This window comes from Musca autumnalis, unplaced genomic scaffold (assembly GCF_047663935.1).
Source record: "Musca autumnalis isolate F117 unplaced genomic scaffold, ASM4766393v1 scaffold_5, whole genome shotgun sequence".
NCBI classification, from domain to species: Eukaryota; Metazoa; Arthropoda; class Insecta; order Diptera; family Muscidae; genus Musca; species Musca autumnalis.
The window spans coordinates 31,417,574-31,439,932 of NW_027412088.1; the positions used below are offsets into that span (position 1 = coordinate 31,417,574).

At 37.1% G+C, this 22,359-nt stretch overlaps 2 protein-coding genes across 2 annotated transcripts; both read right to left on the reverse strand.

Moving 5' to 3' along the window:
• Positions 1-4,537: 4,537 nt before the first annotated feature.
• LOC141406797 (MORN repeat-containing protein 3-like) lies at positions 4,538-6,732 on the reverse strand. The gene is made up of 4 exons (XM_073992834.1): positions 6,205-6,732; positions 5,969-6,153; positions 4,850-4,936; positions 4,538-4,786 (listed from the first exon to the last, which is right to left on the reverse strand). The coding sequence occupies exons 1-4, from the start codon at positions 6,647-6,649 to the stop codon at positions 4,634-4,636; spliced, it is 870 nt and encodes a 289-aa protein (XP_073848935.1). The 5' UTR covers positions 6,650-6,732; the 3' UTR covers positions 4,538-4,633.
• A 5,326-nt stretch (positions 6,733-12,058) lies between these two features.
• On the reverse strand, positions 12,059-13,312 carry LOC141406796 (microfibril-associated glycoprotein 4-like). The gene is made up of 4 exons (XM_073992833.1): positions 13,183-13,312; positions 12,977-13,113; positions 12,336-12,857; positions 12,059-12,274 (listed from the first exon to the last, which is right to left on the reverse strand). The coding sequence occupies exons 1-4, from the start codon at positions 13,264-13,266 to the stop codon at positions 12,148-12,150; spliced, it is 870 nt and encodes a 289-aa protein (XP_073848934.1). The 5' UTR covers positions 13,267-13,312; the 3' UTR covers positions 12,059-12,147.
• Positions 13,313-22,359: the final 9,047 nt, after the last annotated feature.

Genomic DNA, 22,359 nt, shown 5'->3' on the forward strand with positions numbered 1-22,359 from the left:
TTCCTTTATATAACTGTCAAATTTTGAAACATTTGTAATAATTATTACAAATTATCGAGTACGACACACTTATTATCTCACTTGTTTTTACAAAAAATGTCAATGTGTTTTTTGATATTTATAGCTCTGTTCCTTTACGTTCAAGAATCTTCAAGTTTTACCACTTTTTACTCGAAAAGCGTTACTTTACTTCAGACACAATACAATTCATATGGAGGAGTTTTCAACTTTTACTACGTTTGCCGGTTTTACCATTTTCAGAAGTAAAGGAACAGACCATATGTGTTATTTTGTATGCATACTTAAACCAAAGACATAAATACAACAAGATAAGACATTTTGTTTGCTATCATTCTTCAGTGAATGGCTTTTGAATTTAACATAATGTTCCCAGCAAAATGTTCGATGCCAAAGATGCCATTCAATCATGGGTGCAAGTAAGCTGGCATGTCATCTTTTTAGCATCTTCATCGATGAATTTTATATGAGCGTGGACCCCAAAAGATGTTATTCACTTTTGGATCCAAAGCATGTCATTTACACCAATGCTTTGACATGTCATATTCACCAATGCTTTGGCATGTCATTTCCACCAATGCTTTGGCATGTCATTTTCACCAACCCTTTGCAATGACATTATCATTACGACGAGCGTTTTAACAACGTTGGTTGTGATTTCGAGTCTCCGACAACATCAAGCCTATTGTAAATAATTAATCTTATATATTAAGAAAAATTGTATAAATAAAAACACAAAATTCACCTCTATTGGATCGATGGAATGGGTTCAAATGCTGATGAAAAGATCGGATCTTTCACGACTTCCTTTGCATGGGTTCAAATGCTAATGAAAAGATCGGATCTTTCACGACTTCGTTTGGACCAATGCAAAACATGCCATGAAATCACGTCATCGCATGGAACCCCTTCCGTCAAATTTTGCTGGGGTTATATCACGATATGGTGATATAAAATTTTTTTCTTTTATACATTTTTACGTATTTAACCGAATTTACCGATCCAATTGACATAGAATTATTCTTGAATAGATCCTTGAATTCATAAATTTCGTTTCTGATACCATTACATGAAATGTTCCTCCTTGGTTGCGATTTTGAATTAACTGCAACCTGTTAAGGGTAATGTTTCTATACAAAGTTTCGTAAACATTTTTTTGTTGCATGCATTTTGTCTAGTCTTAGTTGTATTTATGTCTTTGCTTAAACAAACATCAGCTGACAGTTTATATCCTCGAAAAGCTAATGTCCAATTTACATTATCAACTTTTTCGTCATTTGGAGCTGTTTCGTCATTTATTTGCTAAAAGAGGCAACATTTTGCGTCATTTACCATACAATAATAAATGACGATAGCTACGTCATTTATTCTAAACAACGCACGAAAACACATACTGTTATACGCAACCCTGCTTTTTCGTCGTAAACTACCAAAAAATGCAACTGTTTTATGATGTCTTTGTTTGTTTGTGTGTGTTGTAGAAAAACAAAAATACTCAAACGATGACAAAAATGAAAATAAATGGTTAAAAAACTTGCAAAAATTATGTTTTTTTTTTTGTTTTTGGAATTAATTTAAGTTATTTGATACACATTTGTGTTGTGAAATTCCTATTTTTCTGAATAAATATTCCCAGTTGTTCGGGTAACTAGGGAATAACTAGTAATTTTGCTGGCTACTGGTAAACATCCCTAGTTACCACCCAATCTACTCGCAATGTTATAGACTGGTGAATTTAACATGGGTATGTCATAGGAAGGGGTCTATTGTCCCCTCACTGCATTACCAGTAACCACCCAATTCGATAGTCGTGTGAAAGGCAATTGTCTCCTCAGTGCATTACGAGTAACCAGTCAATTCGGTAGTCAGAAATGATAGCCAAAAATACTAGTAACTTGAAGTCAGATAAATGGGTTAATGCATATATGCATTAGCAACACTTTATTTTAATACATGGAGTGCAAATATTTTACAAAGGACAATATAATCTTGTATACATATAGACCTTGATCCTTGATACTGGAACTAATGTATGACTACTTGATACAGCGACTGATGTTTATTTGGTCCTTTGAATGTTTTTCTCGTGGGTCATTCAGATCATTCGAAATTTCCTGAAATAAAATGTATAGAAGTTTTATGAAATGTCGCTATAATGAATTGTGACAAGATATTTATCAATACTTACCACATACATATATATTATAAATATTCTTCTTAAATTATCCATCCTTCGTATGATTCAGCTGGTATAACGTTTTTTTTTTGCATCTTAAATTTTTCCCAACAAACGCGTCAATAAGTTTTTTTAATTATGAATAAACAAACAAAATGATAGAATATTTTTTCTATTTTGTTAAAAAAAAGAAATAATGTTGAAAAGAGATTACAAGAGAGAAACATTGTCTATTACACTATCCATCGGTAGTCTATAAAATAGTCAATATATTACTCGCCGCATTACCTGTAACTAGTGAATTGACATGATAGGCAAGGAAGCCCATTTCCAGTGACAAAAGTGGGCTATAGGCTATTTTGTGTGCCATTTTTGGGTGTAAAGTAACTAGGATCCATGAGTAACTAGTAACATGCCTATGTCAAAGTAGACAATTGCTATTTATTGAACAACTGGGTTTTGTGTGCGTGTGTTTGTGTTATTGTATAAGTGTGTATGTGCGATTGTGTGCGTAAGCAAATGACGCAAAAAAAACAGATGTAAATACACTTCATTTGATTCTAGGATTTCGTAAAACGAAATCATTTAATATGCATATGTAAATTGGACTTAAGTCCTCTCATGGCTGGGTTTATTTTAAATCCGGCACAAATCCACCAAAAATACTGTGTTGTATTCGGTATTTGTGCAAACAAGTACCAAAAGTTGCAACTGATTTTGCAACAGAGTTTGTCGTGTTTTACACGTTTACGATTGGTCGCATGAGATTTTATGGAGCTAATAAATCTAAAATTATTTGGAAATCATAAAATTATTTATTTTTTTATTAGACACTTTTTTAACAAAAATTACGATTGTTACCATGATACAAATATGTATCCCTGTGTGTAAAATATACCAATATGACCAAAGAGAGGACGATATCTCATACGAGAAATTGTAAAAGTGTAACACACGACTTTAAGTCTGTCTGGTTACTTTCCCAGCAAGAATTGTCCAGCAAGAACTTTCTCAGAGAGCAAGGTGTTTTTATTCTCTTTTGCTAGAAAATTGTAAAAAGTAAACAGACACCTTCCCAGCAAAAACCAGCAAGCAATCAGCTGACTTGGCAAAACAGAACAATTTGTCCGCCAATGGAGGAAGCAAAAATGTTGTATTTTATTAAAAATAAAAAAGAAAATGGCCCAAAAATGGATTTTTCCCACTTTACAACTTTGTTCGCCAAAAAAGCAATACAATTAGGCTTGCTATTTCCACAATAAAATTGTTTTCGATTTTCACAAACATAAATCAACGAAAAACTTAAAACAGATGATTGATTGTTTGCAGGAAGAAGAAGAGTGCAAGTGCTTGCTAGAAGAAATTTGTCCAGCAAGAATTTGCAAGCTCTCAGTGAAAGAACTGTCAAAATGTCTCTCTCGAATCGCTCTTTTTTGCTGACTTTTTGTGTTAACAGACGACTTCCAGCAACAATTGGTACAAATTGTTACAAATTTTAGGGTAACCAGACAGACCTTTTATTAGTTATTTTGTATGTATACGTAAACAAACATCAGCTGACAGTTTATATCCTCGAAAAGCTAAGTGTAACCAGCAAAGATTAACCCACTGGATCTATTAAACCCAGTGGGCTAACCTTCAATAGTGTAACCGGGGTATAACCTACTTTATGAGGATTTATTGACGTTGTTGATATGTAATCGACATTTGAAACCCAGTGGCTTTATTAAATCCGGTTAAGTTAAACGGGGTGTTAGGTTCCCCGAGACTGCCAATGTTGGAGACTTATAGTACGTTTATGTTTTTTACGAAATCGAGTCTATTTCAAGTTTCAATTCCTTTGCGTATACTTCAAATAAAAACTCATCTGAAATCCATGGGATTTCATTTGACGTTTAAGCAATGGAATTGACCGTAGAAATCGAGTGGATTTTGTAAATGTAAACCCAGCATTACCTTTTGACTTCGCAATTTCAAATTAGTAACTATTCTTGTATTACCTTTTTAATGTACTGAATTCCCACATTGTTCAGTAGTATGGTAACTCTATAAATTTAATATGTATATGGCAACATGGTATTTATGATTTTGAATTCTTGCCATGATACAATGAATAGGTAGCATTATCAGCCCAGCTGAAGCCCAGCTGATGGTAACATAATGTGTCAATTGCATTGAATTTATGTCAAATTTTGACATCTTATGTTACCAAAAACGGCAGTTGCTGCTACCTATTCATTGTATCATGATTCTTGCACAGTCTTGTTTGATCAGTTATTTTTCTTCCTTCTGAATTAATTAATATTTGTACATACATATTAGTTATTCATTAAAAAATTTAAACAAATTAAAACACTGTGATCTAAATTGATTTATTCATTATTTATTGAGGTTGGAAAGACCTGTTTTTTAAGGAAAGAGAAAGTAAAGAGATGATAATTATAATTCACGTAAACTTATTAGCTTTTCATGGAGTTTGCAGGTACATGGAAAATATAAATCATCCAATATAAATTTTGACTGTGATATAGCTTTTGGTTCCAGTTTTATATGATAACAGAATTTTTCCACAAATTTTAAACAATTGATTTCCTAATTGTGTTAATATGGTTACAAAGACACTTGGTTCAATATCAGGATATCATCACAACTTACCTCATGTGATTTAGTTGCGGTGTTGGTACAAAGCCAATATTCGGCAAAAAGTTTTTTTACGAATTCCTTGGGACATGCTAGGCGTAACTGAAATGTCCAAGGGATGTCAATAAAATCCTCATTGAAGACTTTAAGGTCTTCTCATAGAAGACTTTAAGGTCTTATCATAGAAGTCTTTAGGGTCTTCTCATAGAAGTCTTTAGGGTCTTCTCCTAGTAGACGTTAAGGTCTTCTCAAAGAAGGCTTTAAGGTCTTCTCATAGAAGACTGTATGGTCTTCTAATTGAAGACTTTAAGGTCTTCTCATAGAAGACTTTAAGGTCTTCTCATAGAAGACTTTAAGGTCTTCTCATAGACGACATTATGGTCACCTCATAGAATACTATAAGGTCTTCTCATAGAAGATTTTAAGTTCTTCTCATAGAAGACTTTAAGATCTTCTCATAGAAGACTTTAAGGTCTTCTCATAGAAGACTTTAAGATCTTCTCATAGAAGACTTTAAGATCTTCTCATAGAAGACAAAGATTTTCTCATAGAAGACTTTAAGTTCTTCTCATAGAAGACTTTAAGGTCTCCTCATAGAAGAATTTAAGTTCTCATCATAGAAGACTTTAAGGTCTTCTCATAGAAGACTTTAAGTTATTCTCATAGACGTCTTTAAGGTCTTCTCATAGAAGACTTTAAGGTCTTCTCATAGAAGACTTTAAGGTCCTCTCATAGAAGACTTTATGGTCTCCTCATAGAATACTTTAAGGTCTTCTCATAGAAAACTTTAAGGTCTTCTCATAGAAAACTTTAAGGTCTTCTCATAGAAGACTTTATGGTCTTCTAATTGAAGACTTTAAGGTCTTCTCATAGAAGACTTTAAGATCTTCCCATAGAAGACTGAGGTCATCTCATAGAAGACTTTAAGATCTTCTCATAAAAGACTTCTTCTCTTAGAAGACCTTAAGATCTTCTCATAGAAGACTCGTAGGTCTTCTCATTGAAGTATTTAAGGTCTTCTCATAGAAGACTTTATGATCTTCTTATATAAGACTTTAAGGTCTTCTCATAGAAGACTTTAAATGTCTTCTCATAGAAGACTTTAAGATCTTCTCATAGAATCTTTGCCCTTACCGCTGGTATTGGATACGAAGTAGGCTTCTGTGCCTGCTGACGAAACTCATCTTGCATCATGGAAACTTTGCACACATCATCTTGCCATATGCCCTTTTGTATTTGACCACTGTGCATGTGATAAAATGTACCCTCGCCATTCTTAAACCCCCTTGCAAAGTAGCCTTCATAGCGGTTTCCATTAGCTATTAAATAAATAAATTAAAAAAATATAATTTACATTTTATCATCCTTACCATAAAACCACACACCCAGACCATGGGCCATATCCACCTGCCATTCACCCAAATAAATATTACCCGTGCTAAACCATTGTATACCCAAGCCATGACGACGATTTGCCCGCCACCAACCATAATAGATACTACCATCGGCATAAAATTGTTTTCCTTCACCCGATTTTTTATCATTTTGCCATTGTCCGGCGTAAATACGTTCCATTGTACCATCAGACAAACGTCGACGCATCATACCCCAACCATGTCGTTTTCCTTCACACCATTGGCCATCGTAGATCAAATGTCTTTTTGATTCCTTAACACCAAAACGATGATGTTGAGATTTCAACCAATAGCCACGATAATTACCACCGCCAGGATAATAAAATGTACTACGCCAACCGTTACTTTGGGCCTGCAAACGATTTTTATATTCACACACCCGATAGCCGTGTTTATCCATGACCTATCTCTCTACGAGTATGCGAATGACAAGACCCCAACAAGAAAATCAAAACTAATTTGTGTGACAAATTTCTAAACTGAAGTAAATTACCTCCCCCATCCAAACTGTTTATGTTGCATTCATAATTTTCCCACCTAATTGGAGGGGGAGGCGGAGTTGACACAAATGGCATATCAATAACTCAGTTATTTTGTGTTTTTTGCCTTGTGGTTTCGTCACATCAAATCAATCGGAATATTGCCATTAACCGCTGTTTTTGGGTTGTTTGCAAGTCGCAATAGAGGGTGTTCCCATTCTCACTCGTGTTATGGGCCTAATAAAATATGACAGTTACAAATTGATAAGAGTCACGATATATGTCTTTACAATAGCCACCGAACAATTCTTGTATTACAAACTTTGAAAACAACATTTTGCAAGTTCATGGCGTTATTAGGAAGTATTTAGCATTAAATGAGATGTTTGGGTAAAGTTAGCTGTAAGTTTCAAATGGAAATATTAGCCGACAACTTTAACTTTTTCTACAGGAAACCATTGAAGAAGATCTTTTAAACTCTTTTATAAAATGATTTTACAATTCTTCTATAAGAAAAGAAGCCTTAACTCTAGGAAGACCTTAAAAGTTTTCTTTAATTAAACCTTTAAGTCATAATAATAATAATAAGAGGTGTTCCGTTATCGTTAGAAAGGCCGAAAAGGTATTCTAACTATCTTAAAGACCTCAAGAGAACTTCTGGAGACACTAGAAGACCTCTAGAGGTCTTTTGATACATCTAGAAGACAAGAAAAGGTCTTCTGTTGCCTCTAGAAGACACCCAAATTCCTCTGTTGTCTCAAGTAGAGGTCAATAGGTATTTTATAGTCTCTAGAAAACCTAAACAGTTCTTCCGCGACCTGAAAACTCTTCCGTGATCTCTTATGGGTCTTAAAAGTGGTTCTGTTGTCTTAAAAAGACCTGAAGAGGTCTTCTCTTGTCTCTAAAAGATCTAAAAAGGTATTCAGTTGTCTCTAAACAACTTGAAAAGGCCTTCCGTTATATCTTGAGGACCTATAAAGGTCTTCCGTAACATTTTATAACTGAAAAAATCTTCCGTGATCTCTTGAGGACCTCAATATGTTTTATGTTGTCTCCAAAGGGCCTAAAAACGGTTTGTGTTATCTCTAGAAGTATTGAAAATATCTTTGTTGTCTCCAGAAGACCTGGAAAGGTCTTCGGTTGCCTATAGAAGACCGCAAGACTCCTATGCTGTCTCCAGAAGACCTGAATAAGTCTATTATTGTCTTTAGAGACATGAAAAGGTCTTCCGTGATTTCTTGAGGATCTCAAGGGGTCATCTGTTGTTCCTAAAAGATCTGAAAAGGTCTTTTGTTATTTCTAGAAATCCTGAATAGGTCCTCTGTTGTCTCTAAAAGACCTTTAAAGGTCTTCGTGATTTTTGGGAAACTGAAAAAATTTTCTGTTGCTCTAGGAGACCAGAAAAAGTACTTTGTTTCTCTAAAAGACCCAAATAAGTCTTCTGATACTTTAGAGGACCTCCTGAAAAGGTCTTCTATTGTATCTAGAAGATATGAAAAGATCTTCTCTTACCTTTAGAAGACCTGTAATTGTATTCCGTTGCCTCTAGAAGACTCCAAGTGTCCTATGCTGTCTTCAGAAGACCTCAATAGGTACATTATTGGCTCTAGAAGACCTGAAAAGGTCTTCCGTGATCCCTTGAGGATCTCAAGAGGTCATCTGTTGTTTCTAAAAGATCTGAAAAGGTCTTTTGTTGTCTCTAGAAATCCTGAAAAGGTCCTCTGTTGTCTCTAAAAGACCTTAAAAGGTCTTCGTGATTTTTGGGAACTTGAAAAAAATCTTCTGTTGCTTTAGAAGACCTGAAAAAGTACTCTGTTGTGTCTAAAAGAACCAAATAAGTTTTCTGATACTTTAGAGGACCTAATGGGGTCCTCTTCTTCTGTCCCTGGAAGTCCTGAAAAGGTCTCCTACTGTCTCTAGAAGATTTGAAAAGGTCTTCATAGTTTTTGGGGACATGAAAAGATCTTCTCTTACCTTTAGAAGACATGTTATTATATTCCGCTGCCTCTAGAAGACCTCAATAGGTCTATTATTGTCTCTAGAAGACCTGAAAAGGTACTCTGTTGTCTCTAGAAGAAGACTTCTGCTACTGTAGAAGACCTCATGGAGTCCTCTGTAGAATTAAGAAGACCTCCAAACGTATTCTGTAGAAGATGTCAAACGGACTTTTTTGCCTCTAGACCTCAAGAGGACTTCTGTTGACTCTAGAATACCCCAATAGACCTTCTGTGGCCTCTCGAAGACTTTAAGAAGTGTTCTGTGGTCTCTAGAAGATCTCAACGTCTTCAGGTCGAAGACCTGAAAAAGTTTTCTGTACTCCCTCAAAGAGGTTCTTTGTTGTCTCTTGAAGAACCGAAAAGGCCTTCCGTAGACTCTAGAAGAGTTGAAAAGGTCTTCCATGATCTCTTGAGTCCTGAAAAGGTCTTCTATTGTATCTAGAAGATTTGAAAAGGTCTTCGTGATTTTTAAGAGTCCTATGCTGTCTTCAGAAGACCTCAATAGGTCTATTATTGTCTCTAGAAGACCTAAAAAGGTCCTCTGTTGCGTCTAGAAGACTCTAGAATACCCCAATAGACCTTCTGTGGCCTCTCGAAGACTTCAAGAAGTGTTCTGTGGTCTCTAGAAGACCTCAATGACTTCAGGTCGAAGACCTGAAAAAGTTTTCTGTACTCCCTCAAAGATCTCAAGAGGTTCTTTGTTGTCTCTTGAAGACCTGAAAAGGTCTTCCGTAGACTCTAGAAGACTTGAAAATGTCTTCCATGATCTCTTGAGGACCTCCGGAGGTCTTCGCTTGTCTTTAGAAGTCCTGAAAAGGTCTTCTATTGTATCTAGAAGATTTGAAAAGGTCTTTGTGATTTTTGGGGACCTAAAAAGATCTTCTCTTACCTTTAGAAGACCTGAAATTGTATTCCGTTGCCTCTAGAAGACCCCCAGAGTCCTATGCTGTCTTCAGAAAACCTCAATAGGTCTATTATTGTCTCTAGAAGACCTAAAAAGGTCCTCTGTTGCCTCTAGAAAACCTGAATAAGTCTTCTGCTACTGTAGAAGACCTCATGGAGTCCTCTGTAGAATTAAGAAGACCTCCAAACGTATTCTGTAGAAGATGTCAAACGGACTTTTTTGCCTCTAGACCTCAAGAGGTCTTCTGTTGACTCTAGAATACCCCAATAGACCTTCTGTGGCCTCTCGAAGACTTCAAGAAGTGTTCTGTGGTCTCTAGAAGACCTCAATGTCTTCGGGTCGAAGACCTGAAAAAGTTTTCTGTACTCCCTCAAAGAGGTTCTTTGTTGTCTCTTGAAGACCTGAAAAGGTCTTCCGTAGACTCTAGAAGACTTGAAAAGGACCTCCGGAGGTCTTCGCTTGTCTTTGGAAGTCCTGAAAAGGGGTTCTATTGTATCTAGAAGATTTGAAAAGGTTTTTGTGATTTTTGGGGACCTGAAAAGATCTTCTCTTACCTTTAGAAGACCTGAAATTGTATTCCGTTGCCTCTAGAAGACCCCAAGAGTCCTATATTGTCTTCAGAAAACCTCAATAGGTCTATTATTGTCTCTAGAAGACCTAAAAAGGTCCTCTCTTGCCTCTAGAAGACCTGAATAAGTCTTCTGCTACTGTAGAAGACCTCATGGGATCCTCTGTAGAATTAAGAAGACCTCCAAACGTATTCTGTAGAAGATGTCAAATGGACTTTTTGTCTCTAGACCTCAAGAGATCTTCTGTTGACTCTAGAATACTCCAATAGACCTTCTGTCACCTCTCGAAGACTTCAAGAGATGTTCTTTGGTCTCTGGAAGACCTCAATGTCTTCAGGTCGAAGACCGGAAAAAGTTTTCTGTACTCCCTCAAAGACCCCAAGAGGTTCTTTATTGTCTCTTGAAGACCTGAAAAGGTCTTCCGTAGACTCTAGAAGACTTGAAAAGGTCTTCCATGATCTCTTGAAGACCTGCGGAGGTCTTCGCTTGTCTTTAGAAGTCCTGAAAAGGTCTTCTGTTGGTCTAGCAGACCTGAAAATGTCTTTCAATCTGTTGAGGATTTGAAAAGGTGTTTCTTTTTAAGACGTCTTGAGGCCTTGTGGAGACCTCATTGGGTCTTCCGTAGACTTTAGAAGAACTCAAAGTTGCTTCTGAAAGACATGAAGAGGTCTTCTGTGGTCCCTAAATTAGCTGTGGAAGACCACAAGAGGTCTTATGTTTCGCTTTTCTTTAGAAGTCCTGAAAAGGTCCTCTGTTGGTCTAGCAGACCTGAATATGTCTTCCATAATCTGTTGAGGATTTGAAAATGTGTTTCGTGATCTCTTGATAACCTCAAGAGGTTTTCTGTTTTCTCTAGAAGAACTTTTGCCACTAGTAGACCAGATAAGGTCCTATGTTCTCTCTAGAAGACCTGTAGGGATCATCTGTGTTCTTTTTAAGACATCTTGGGGTCTTCTGGAGACTGTAGAAGACCTCATTGGGTCTTCCGTGGACTTTAAAAGGCCCCAAAATGGCTTCTGCGTTTCCTAGAAGACATGAAGAGGTCTTCTGTGGTCTCTAAAAGAAATAAGCTCTGGAAGACCCCAAGAGGTCTTTAGCGGTATGTAGTAGACCACACGAGTCTTCTGTTGTCCCTAGAAGACTTGAAAATGGTTTGTGAGGTCTGTTGAAGACTTCATAACGCCTTCTGTAGACTCAGCAAACCTGAAAATGTTTTTTGTTTCTTGGAGACCTCAAGATTGCTTCTGGAAGACATGAAGAGGTCTTCTGTGGTCTCTAAAAGAAATAAGCTCTGAAAGACCCCAAGAGGTCTTATGCGGTATGTAGTAGACCACAAGAGTCTTCTGTTGTCCCTAGAAGACTTGAAAATGGCTTGTGAGGTCTGTTGAAGACTTCATAACGCCTTCTGTAGACTCTAGCAAACCTGAAAATGTTTTTTGTTTCTTGGAGACCTCAATAGGTATTTTGTGGTTGCTAGATGATTTCAAGAAGTTTTCTTTTTTCTCTAGAAGATCTTAAGAGATGTTTTGTTGTCTCCGCTAGAGACCTCTAGAGGTCTTCTGTATGCTATAGAAACCCTCAAGAAGCCTTCTGTGTCTTCTAGATGACCTTGAGGCGTCTTCTGTGGTCTCTTAAGACATCAAGAGGTATTCTGTTGTCTCTTGAAGACTTCAAGAGGTATTCTGTTGTCTCTAGAAGATCCCAGGAGGTCTTTTGTGGTCTCTTGAGGACCTCAAGAGGTTTCTGATACACTCTAGAAGACGTCAAGTATCCACTTTTCTCTTCCGAAGACATCAGTGATGTCTCTAAAAGAACGCAAGTAATTTTTTGTTGTCTATAGAAAATCTCAATAAGTCGCCATTTCCATTTAAATCTCCTCTACATCAATTTTCTCAACTTTATTTGATCCAAAATCTGTATATATTTCCATTTGGTAATCCCTTTTTTATTCATTTTGGTCGCACCATCATCTGCGAGAATTTCAGCGAATACCAATTGGGACGAAAAGTTTTCCAATGAATACCAGAGGCATAACTGAGATTGTGATCACTTTTAATATAATGGCCATTGAGATTGCTGTAAATAGAATAAAACAACATTTAAATCACCATTCTTAATCTTCCGAATTAAAACTTACCTCTCATGACATGCCTGATACCACCAACCGCCACCAAATTTCTTGGCACAATGTAAATCCGCGTGAGCATCATTATCACGATCTTGTGTAGAAAATTTTGCCCCCTTATGATAACTTAGTGAATCTCCAGCTGTACCACTATAACGGCCCAATTCTTCTATGCGATAACTTTCACTTTCCGGTGCCAAACGGAAGTTATCATAGTGGGCATAACGCACCTGATTATCGAAATCTTTTAAAACGATCAGCAGTTCGTGAGGTTTGATAAGTGTCAAGGCATAGAGCTTTTCCAAACCAATAAAAAATTCATGGGCATTGTTTCCAAAACCCTTTTTATAATCTTGCCAAGATCGATCAAAATTCTCAGCACCATTATAACGTCTTTGTATGATTATCCAACCATCACCAAAACATGTGAATTTATCGTCTACATAGGGATCTTTGTTTTTGTGGGGAGTATTATTGCAACAGATGGGTATTGTTGTTGGAGTGGGAATTCTCGTGGAAGTTTGATTGTCAAATCTGTAAAATATAAGTGGAGAGTGGATCATTTTATGGGGTTATTTTAGATCTTCGACAATGATGACTATGAAGCTTCATTTAAGGTACTTATACTTCCGAAGATTTTCTTTCGAACTTACTTTTTATTGAAAGTCTCCAATGCCTCCTTCAGCTCTCGTATATCTCCCTCCACATTGATGTTGCTTTTGATAATCAAATTTAAACGACGAAATAGTTGACGATATAATTCAATTTCATTCTTTTCATCCTCGGTATACTTGTTGTTGTACAATAAAATAGGGAAAGTTATTTATTTTTATAGACAAACACATTTTTTAATTATTACCTCCTCATCAATAGTGTCACCAAAAACTAGTGGTTCCGATAATAATAAAATTATTGTTAAATAAAAATATGATTTCAACAACATCTTTAGGATTCTGCAAAAGTTGTAGAATGACTAATGAATAAAATTATTGCATATTCAGTGGTTCATGTTGAGATTGCTGATTGCTATTTTGATAATAATTTAAAGTCAAAAAGATCAAGGAATATACGAGGGCAGATTTGTATGGTCATCACTGTTGCAATTAGTTTAGAAGAATATGAAATGTCAACATTACGCTGGAAGCATTTCTCGATAGATAGAGGGAGCTAACAAGTCTTCTTATATAAGAAGAACTTAAAGGTCTTCTCTACGAAGAACGTAAGTCTTTTGTAAGTGTATTTTGTCTCTTGAAGACCTCAACAGGTATTTTGTTATAGCCAAAAGACCCTAAGAATCTTCCCTTGTCTCTCTAAAAGACATCAAGAAGTCTTCTTTTGCCTCTAAAAGACCACGAGAGGCCTTCTGTTGGTTGTCCCTAGCAGACCTCAAAATGCCTTCTGTTGTCCAAGAAAACCCTAAATGTCTCTAAAAGACACTAAGAATCTTCTGTTGACGTTAGAAGAAATTAATGGGGTCTCCTGTTGCCTCTAGAAGATATCAAGAGGTCTTTAATTATACCCTCAGCATTTATGCTAACGAGGGTATATACACTTTCATACGGGCAAAATGTGCCTCATCAAAGTAATGGTTTTAGACCCCAAGTATGTTTGGACCAAATGTGTTTCAGACGATTTGGAGTCGATTGAGCAATGTCCGTTCGTCTGTCTGTCTGGCTGGCTTTCGTAATATTTTGTACAAACTTAGTTTAAGTTCGAAGATGGGCTATATCGGCCCACTCCTTCCGGTACCTCCCCCACAAAAGTTCGAAAATGTTCGGAAAATTTGTGCGCACGATAACTCTTGAAGGAAGCAACCTTTGCACACTAAACTTAGATGAGGTTTCAAAATGGACTCAATCGGTCCACTCCTTCGGGTACCTCCCACACAAGATTTCGGATAAGTTCAGATTAGGACCTGCTCTCAAATCGCTTCGATTTTTGTTGCAACAACTTTTATTCATGGCCCCCCATACGATGGCACAAGTTTCATCAGGGGCAAGTCCATTCTTCCCGAGAAAATAGCCTGAAAGGTGCAAAAAGCCCCTATAACACCGTGTGTAGTGGACAGAGCGCAAGATAACTCTCGAACGGATCTGCCGATTCGGTCTAAAATTTGGCCTTCGTAATATTTTGTCCAAACATAGTTTAAATTCGAAGATAAGCCATATCGGTTCATTCTTTCAGGTACCTCCCCCACAAAAGTTCAAAAATGTTGGGAAAAATTGTGCGCACGATAACTCTTGAAGGGAGTGACCGATGTAATCCATACTTTGCACATCCTAATATATCTACCAGCTATAGATCAGGTTCGAATATTGACTACATTTGTCTACTCCTTCTGGTACCTCCCACACAAGATTTCGGATAAGTTTAGATTAGGACCTGCTCTCGAATCGCTTCGATTTTTGTTGCAACAACTTGCATTCATGGGCCCCCATACCACGACACAAGTTTCATCAGGGGCAAGTCCATTCTTCCCGAGAAAATAGCCTGAAAGGTGCAAAAAGTCCCTATGACACCGTGTGTAGTGGATGGAGCGCAAAATAACTCTCGAACGGATCTGCCGATTCGGTCGAAAATTTGGCCTTCGTAATATTTTGTCCAAACATAGTTTAAATTCGAAGATAAGCCATATCGGTCCACTCTTTCAGGTACCTCCCCCACAAAAGTTCAAAAATGTTCGAAAAAATTGTGCGCACGATAACTCTTGAAGGGAGTGGCCGAATTGGTCTATACTTTACACATCCTAATATATCTACCAGATATAGATCAGGTTCAAATATGGACTATATTTGTCCACTCCATCCGGTACCTCCCACACAAATTTTCGGATAAGTTCACTTTAAGACCTGCAATCGAATCACTTTTTTTTTGTTGAAGCGAATTGCATTCGCTACCTCCATTACGACGGTAAAAGTTTTTTCAGGAGCAAGTCCATATTGCTTAGGAAAACAGCCCGAAAGATGTAAAAAATCCCTATGTCACCATATGTGGCGGTCGGAGAGCTGTTCAACCGATTTGGTCCAACATTTAGTCTTCGTCATATTATATCCAAATTTAGTTTCATGTGGCAATACCGGACCACAACTTCCGGTACTTCTCCCCAATATTTAAAAACTGTCACTAAAATGCTAGGACGATATCACTTGAATGGGGCAACTAATTTGGTCCAAACTTTGGATCTCCTAACATTTTGGCAAAATTTAGTTTAACTTATAAAATGGCCCATATCGGTCCTCCCTAAGGGTACCTCCCCCACAAAGGTTCAACATTTGTGTCTTAGTGCAGTTAATGCCTAATCCACATTTTTGTCGGCAAGTTCAAATATCCAAAAAGGGCTACAAAATTCTGAAGAGACCTTAAATACATTAGAACTGTCCGTAGGTGAAAGTTTCACTTGGCTGAGGGTATATATCTGTCGGCATAACCGACTGACACTTTTTTACTTGTTTTCTTTAGAATACCCTATGACTCATCCAGTGTATCTAGAAGACATCAAGAGGTCTTCTGTTGTTTCTAGAAGACCCGAAGAGTCTTCTGTTATCTCCAGAAGTCTTCAAGAGGTATTTTGTTGTCTCCAGAAGACTTCAAGAGGACTTCTGTTGCCTCTAGAAGTTCTTAAGATGTCTTCTGTTGTTTCTAGAAGACCTCAAGAGATTTTTTGTTGTCTCTAGAAGGCTCTAAGAGCCTTTTATTGCCTTCAGAGGTTTTTTTTTTTTGTATATAACGATCTCAGGAAGTCTTCTGTTATCTCTAAAAGACCTTAAGAGGTCTTCTCTTGTCTCTAAAAGGACCAAAGAGTTTTCTGTAGTCTCTAGAAGACATCAAGAGGTCTTCTGTTGTTTCTAGAAGACCCGAAGAGTCTTTTGTTGTCTAGAGAAGACCTCAAGAGATCTTTTGTTGTCTCTGGAGGACTTCAAGAGGTCTTCTGTTGTCTCTAGAACACCTTAAGAGTCTTCTATTGCCTTCAGAGGAACTCAACAGGTCTTCTTTAGCCTCTAGAAGATCGTAAGAGGTCTTCTGTAGTGCGATTCTCTAACACATTTTTGAGCTACCGACAAAAATCGGTAAAATTAAAACGCAAAATTATGAATGAAAAGTTCAAATAAAAGTTGACAACACTCTTGCTATCGGTAGAAGTTTACGACTGCTTTTTACTCGTCGCTAACTTTCCGAAAAACATCGGTAATTACCGAAATTATAAGCATTTTAATTTTACCGACAATGGTCGGTAACTCAAAAAATGTGCTAGAGAATCGCACTACAGTTGTTTCTAGAAGATCCTAAGAGTTGTCTGTTGTCTCTAGACCGGAAGACTTCAAGAGGTCTTCTGTTGTCTCTCGAAGTTTTTAAGATGTCTTCTGTTGTTTCTAGAAGACCCTAAGAATCTTCTGTTGTCTTCAGAAGACTTAAAGACAACGTCTGTTGTATTTAGAAGGCCTTAAAAGTTTTTATGTTTGTCTCAAGAAGACCTCAAGAGGTTTTCTGTTTTCTCTAGAAGACCCAAAAGTCTTTTGTTGTCTCCAAAAGACCTCAAGAGGTTTTCTGTTTTCTCTAGAAGACCCCACAGTCTTTTGTTGTCTCCAAAAGATCTCAAGAGATCTTTTGTTGTCTCTGGAAGACTTCAAGAGGTCTTCTGTTGTCTCTAGAAAACCCTAGGAGTCTTCTATTGCCTTCAGAGGACCTCAAAAGGTCTTCTTTAGCATCTAGAAGATCGTAAGAGGTCTTCTGACGCCTCTGGAACACCCTAAGAACTTTCTGTTGTCTCTAAAAGACAGCAAGAGGTCTTCTGATGTCTCCAGAGGATCTTAAGGTCTTATGAATCTAAGATTCTTCTGTTGTCTCTAGAAAACCTCAAGAGGTCTTCTCTTATCTCTAGAAGACCCATGAAGTTCTCTGTTGTCTCTAGAAGACCTCAAGAGTCCATCGACTAGCTACCACCAACATTTTGTTATGTGCATTCGTAGAAATTCTACGACACATAGCAGTGGGAAAAGGTTTAGTTTGTTTCGTAAACACTTTCGTCGGAGTTGTATTAGGTTGCCAAGGAAAAACTTCTCATTGAAGTTTTTTTCTTTGTTTACATTTATACTTCGAGCTGACGATTGATGTTTGGGTGTAAAAAGTTTCTTGTTGAAGAAGTTATTGAAAAATAACTTCGGTGGAGAATATCCACAAACAAGAAACAAGGGAACTGATGAGATCCAGTGGCGTGGATCGAAACTAGTATTCCCTGCCTTACCCCTTGGCGAACAAATGCCAAACCTTTTTCCACTAATAAATTAGTTGTTTTAAAATAATAAAACAACAACAATGGGATTAAGCCAGACTATTTTGAAAAAACAAAGCAGGTAGTCATTGTGATCATCTTCCCTCGAAGAACATAATACATTCCCGTAATCAGCGCAAACACTTGCTACTGCAAAATAATTTTAAAAAATCGGAAATATTTTATATGGATTTTATATATGTACATATGTACATTATTATCTTTCCTTGTTCTCTTTTCATGAACCTCGTACACATATACATATGTATGTATATACATACCTGCTAACAATTAAAATTGCAGGGGAATTTTCCCCTCAAAAATAAAATACCCGTCTCATATTGATAAAGAATTCAATTGCATGTTGGGGAATCATTTTAGATTTGGTTGGAATATGTCTGTTATTGACATGGTCCAGCAGGCACTGCTGTATCTTTTTTTATATTTTTTATTTGTTTTTTTATATATATTTTTATTTTTTATATTTATATTTTTATATTTATATAATTTTTGTTTTAAATATACATATAAAATAAAATGGTCTGTTCCAGTACTGCAAGAATCTACTAATTTTTTTCGATAACAGGTTCAGGAACACAGCAAAAAATAAGAAATACAATCGAACTACTCTATAACGTAGCACTTGGGGACCGAAGAATTACTAGGGAAACCAAGGCTAAATGGTTTATTTGACCTACATACATGAGTAATAAAGAAACAAATGTGAGTATATGAATAAACATAATTTGAATTTTTATTTAGGTGTGCATTTGTTTTTGCCACTTTGCCACTTTGATTGATCAAAGTCTTCACAATTTGCAATGGTACAAAAAATATGATCGGGAACATTGTTTCGAGACTCGAAAAGGGGATAATTCTTAGTTAACCCTTTCAGTGTCAAAAATAATTTCTGTCCATGTAAAACATTGCTTAATGTCGAATATATTCGACAAATGGACTGGGTGGGTTAAAGTATCGCCTTCGACATTACATGGTCTTCAATCGTAACATCTTCAATACGTGTTAAAACCCTATTTTTGTATTTCAATATCAGCATTTCAATACCAGCCTTTTTAAGACTATTGTCAGTTGTTTTCCTTCAGATGTCTAATTTTCGAGCAACAGGGCACTTATTTTGAAACAATATTCGTTTTGAAATGGGTTCTGCTTCTCTTTTTTAATGTGCACTTTAATAAAAAGAGCGTTATTAATGTGTTTTCTTTCTCATTTATATTTTCTCTGTTTTGACAACAATTCGTTAAAGAGTGGTTATCTTGTGTGAGAATTCCCACTTGTGCAATAAAACACTCCGTTATAGAGAGGTTAGTCTTGTGCCAGACTATGAAAATATTCATGTAAATGTTTTGAGCTTATGGGTAAGAAGGGAGAAAGGGAGCTCCTTCACCTCCGTCCTCTCCTAAAAGCTAAAATATTTTCATGTGTTATTTTCAGTGTCTGGCACAAGAGTTAAAACAGGTGAATAAGGCCTTAGGGATAATAATTTATCATGAAACGTTAATAATCGCCTCCGACATAACTTCCCTTAAATAAAACCTACTTTTATGTTCTGCTGATTCATTTGAAGGAAATTATGCATCTCTGATTGTCGTCAATCACAATCAATTCCTATGAAATATACTGTACAAACTACAAACACACACAATGTACAAAATTACCAATGATTAATTTGTATACAAATAGGCATTACGTAATTTTCTTCTTCTTTTCCTTCTATTGTTTCTAGAAGAACCTAACTTAGATACTGTTAGGCCATCAAAACCTTTTTCTGTCTGCCTTCTGTTTACACTAAAATACCCTAAGAATCTTCTGTTGACTCTAGAGTCTTCTGGTGTATATAGAAGCCATTAAGTAGTCTTCTGTTGTTGGCTCTTGAAGATATCAGGGGTCATTTTTTATTGTCCTAGAAGATCCTAAATGTCTTCTTCCGTCTCCACAAGACTTTAGGAATTTTTGTGTTTCCTCTAAAAACCCCTAAAATTCTTCGCTTGACTCTAGAAGACCTCAAGAGGTCTTTTATTTTCTCTAAAGGACCCTAAGAGTCTTCTGCTGTCTCTCGAAGCCTTTAAAAGTACCTCAAGGGGTCTTCCGTTAACTCTAGAAACCCCAAGAGTCTTCTGTTGTTTATAGCACACCCCAAGAGTCTTCTACAGTACTATAAAAAGCTAAATGTCTTCTACTGTCTCCACAAGACCTTAAGAGTTCTTCTGTTGTCTCCAAAAGGCTTTTGTTGACTCTTCTGCTGACTCTAGAAAACCTAAAGAGGTCTTCTCTTGTCTCTAAGAAGTCTAAGGGTTTTCTGTTGTCACTAGAAGTCTTATATTTTCTCTAGAAGACACAAAGAGTCTTCCGTTGTCTCTAGAAGTCCTCAACAGGTCTTATTTGTCTCTAGAAAACCCTAAAAACTGAAGAGGTCTCTAAAGGATCCGAAGAATTGTTGTTTTCCATAGAAGACCCCAAGAGGTGCTCTGTTTTCTTTGGTATATGGAAGAACTAAAAAGAACTTCTGAGGTATATAGGAGTAACCGTTTTGATCGAAAGTATCTCCCAAACGTTAGGTTAGGTTCAGGATGCGTTACTGCCATGCTGGCAGCTACTCCACTCGGAGTAGCTGATGTAGATGATGATGCGTGGCTATTTCAGATGATGATAGTGTGTGAAGATATTGGTGGTGTGGAAGACAAGTGATGTGGTGCCCATTGTGGATGGAGTATGTGGTGCTGTGTGACTGTGGGTGATGATATATGTCTGTTGATGTAATGTGCTGTGTGGGGGGAGATGATTAGGTTGGACAGGAAGGGAAGCGAAATTGGTGTGACAAGAGAGAAGAGTAAGAATAATTAGTGACTGTACTGGAGAAATCAGATTATTTAAAGAAGGAAAATGGTTTAGTACCTAACTACGATTTAATTACTAATGGTTTTAGGTCAGTGCTGGCCTGCCCCAGAGCAACTTAAGGCTCTTGCAGTAAACTACCAATAGAGGCGAAGTAGGAAAGAGATTCAATTACATGTTCACCAAATAGTCTATGTCTTTTGACCATCAGTCTAGGACATCTACATAGAAGGTGCTCGATTGTCTCCGTTTCCTCCTCATCCTCACATAACCTACAGTACTCAATGTTATTGCCATCCCACTTGCAAGTCATGGATCTTATTCCGCAGTGACCGGTTATTACCCCACAACGGTTCTGATTTCTGATTTGCACAGCGAGAGGAGGGACGAAGTTCTACGCCATGAGATAACCGGCCAGATTGACTTAGATTCCTTGCATCCAGGCACATCTTGGCAAACTTTAACGGTTTTCTCTGCGTAGAGCTTACTGAGTTTGTCGAGGAAAAAGCAGAGAGGTGGCTTGACACAATCCTCTACCGTGAGGTCCGAGGATTGGGATCCTCTTCTAGCCAATTCATCAACTATCTCGTTTCCCTCAACATTGCAATGCCCTGGAACCCAACAAAACCTAACAACTATGTTACATGTTTTTAAGAGAGACCTGCATCTTTGAACTATCCTGGACTTAATACTGTATGACCCTAACGCTTTTAGAGCAGCCTGACTGTCCACATAAACAGTGACTGCCTTATCTATAAGATCCGCCATTCCCACTATTAATTCCAAGGCTTTCAAAACCGCAAAAACTTCTGCCTGAAAAACACTATAATTGTCATTATGCTTGTATGAGTTCCTGATGTCTAGTTCTTCACAAAACACACCAGATCCCGTGCCTTCTTCCATCTTCGACCCATCGGTGAAGATCGACAGACTATCGGGAAGTGGTCTGCCTCGTGCCCACTCACTCCTGTCGGGGTTTAATACTTCAGCTGTGTCAAAGTCCAGGCTTGGTGAGATGTAGTCAGTCTCATCTCCCCTGGCTCTGGATACAACCATAGGTCAAAATGGGACTGACCACTGTCCTATACAGCCAATGTATTACATGTGGTCTGAGACTCCAGCTCTTGCCTATGGAGTTCTTACAGGAATAAAGCGCGATTAAACCCTTCTTGGTACGCTCCTCTGTGTTCCTATTCCATCTTAGCCGATGGTCCAGGATCACTCCCAGGTATTTCGCCTCCGTAGAGAGATCCAACCGCACTCCATCCAGCGTTGGCGGCACAAATTCGGCAATATTTCTTCTCCCAAACGTTCATCCACGTTTATTTTTCTCAAGAGATAAAAAAAATAAAAATTCTTTAAAAAATCCACGTTTATTTTCTTCAAGAGGTCCAATAAAAATACTTAGAAAAATCCACGTTTATTTTCTTCAAGGGGTCCAATAAAAATCCCACGTTTATTTCCCTCAAGAAGTCCACCTAAAATTGTTTGAAAAATCCACAATTATTTTCCTCAAAAAGTCCACCTAGAATTGTTTAAAAAATCCACGTTAATTTTCCTCGAGAAGTCCACCTTAAATTGTTTAAAAAAATCTCGTTTTATTTCCTCAAGAAATCCAATAAAGTCTATATTGGACAACTTCTTTCGGTACCTCAAAGAGGTTGTTGTTGTAGCAACATAGAAACTTAAGTAGAAGCATAGGTTTAATGTTGGTGTGGCAGGAAGATCCACGTTTATTTTCTTCAAGATGTCCAATAAAAATTCTTAGAAAAGTCCACGTTTATTTTCTTCAAGATGTCCAATAAAAATTCTTGGAAAAATCCACGTTTATTTTCCCCAAGAGGTTCACCTGAAGTTATTTAAAAATTCCATGTTTAACTCACTCAAGAAGTTCACCTAAAATTGTTCGAAAAA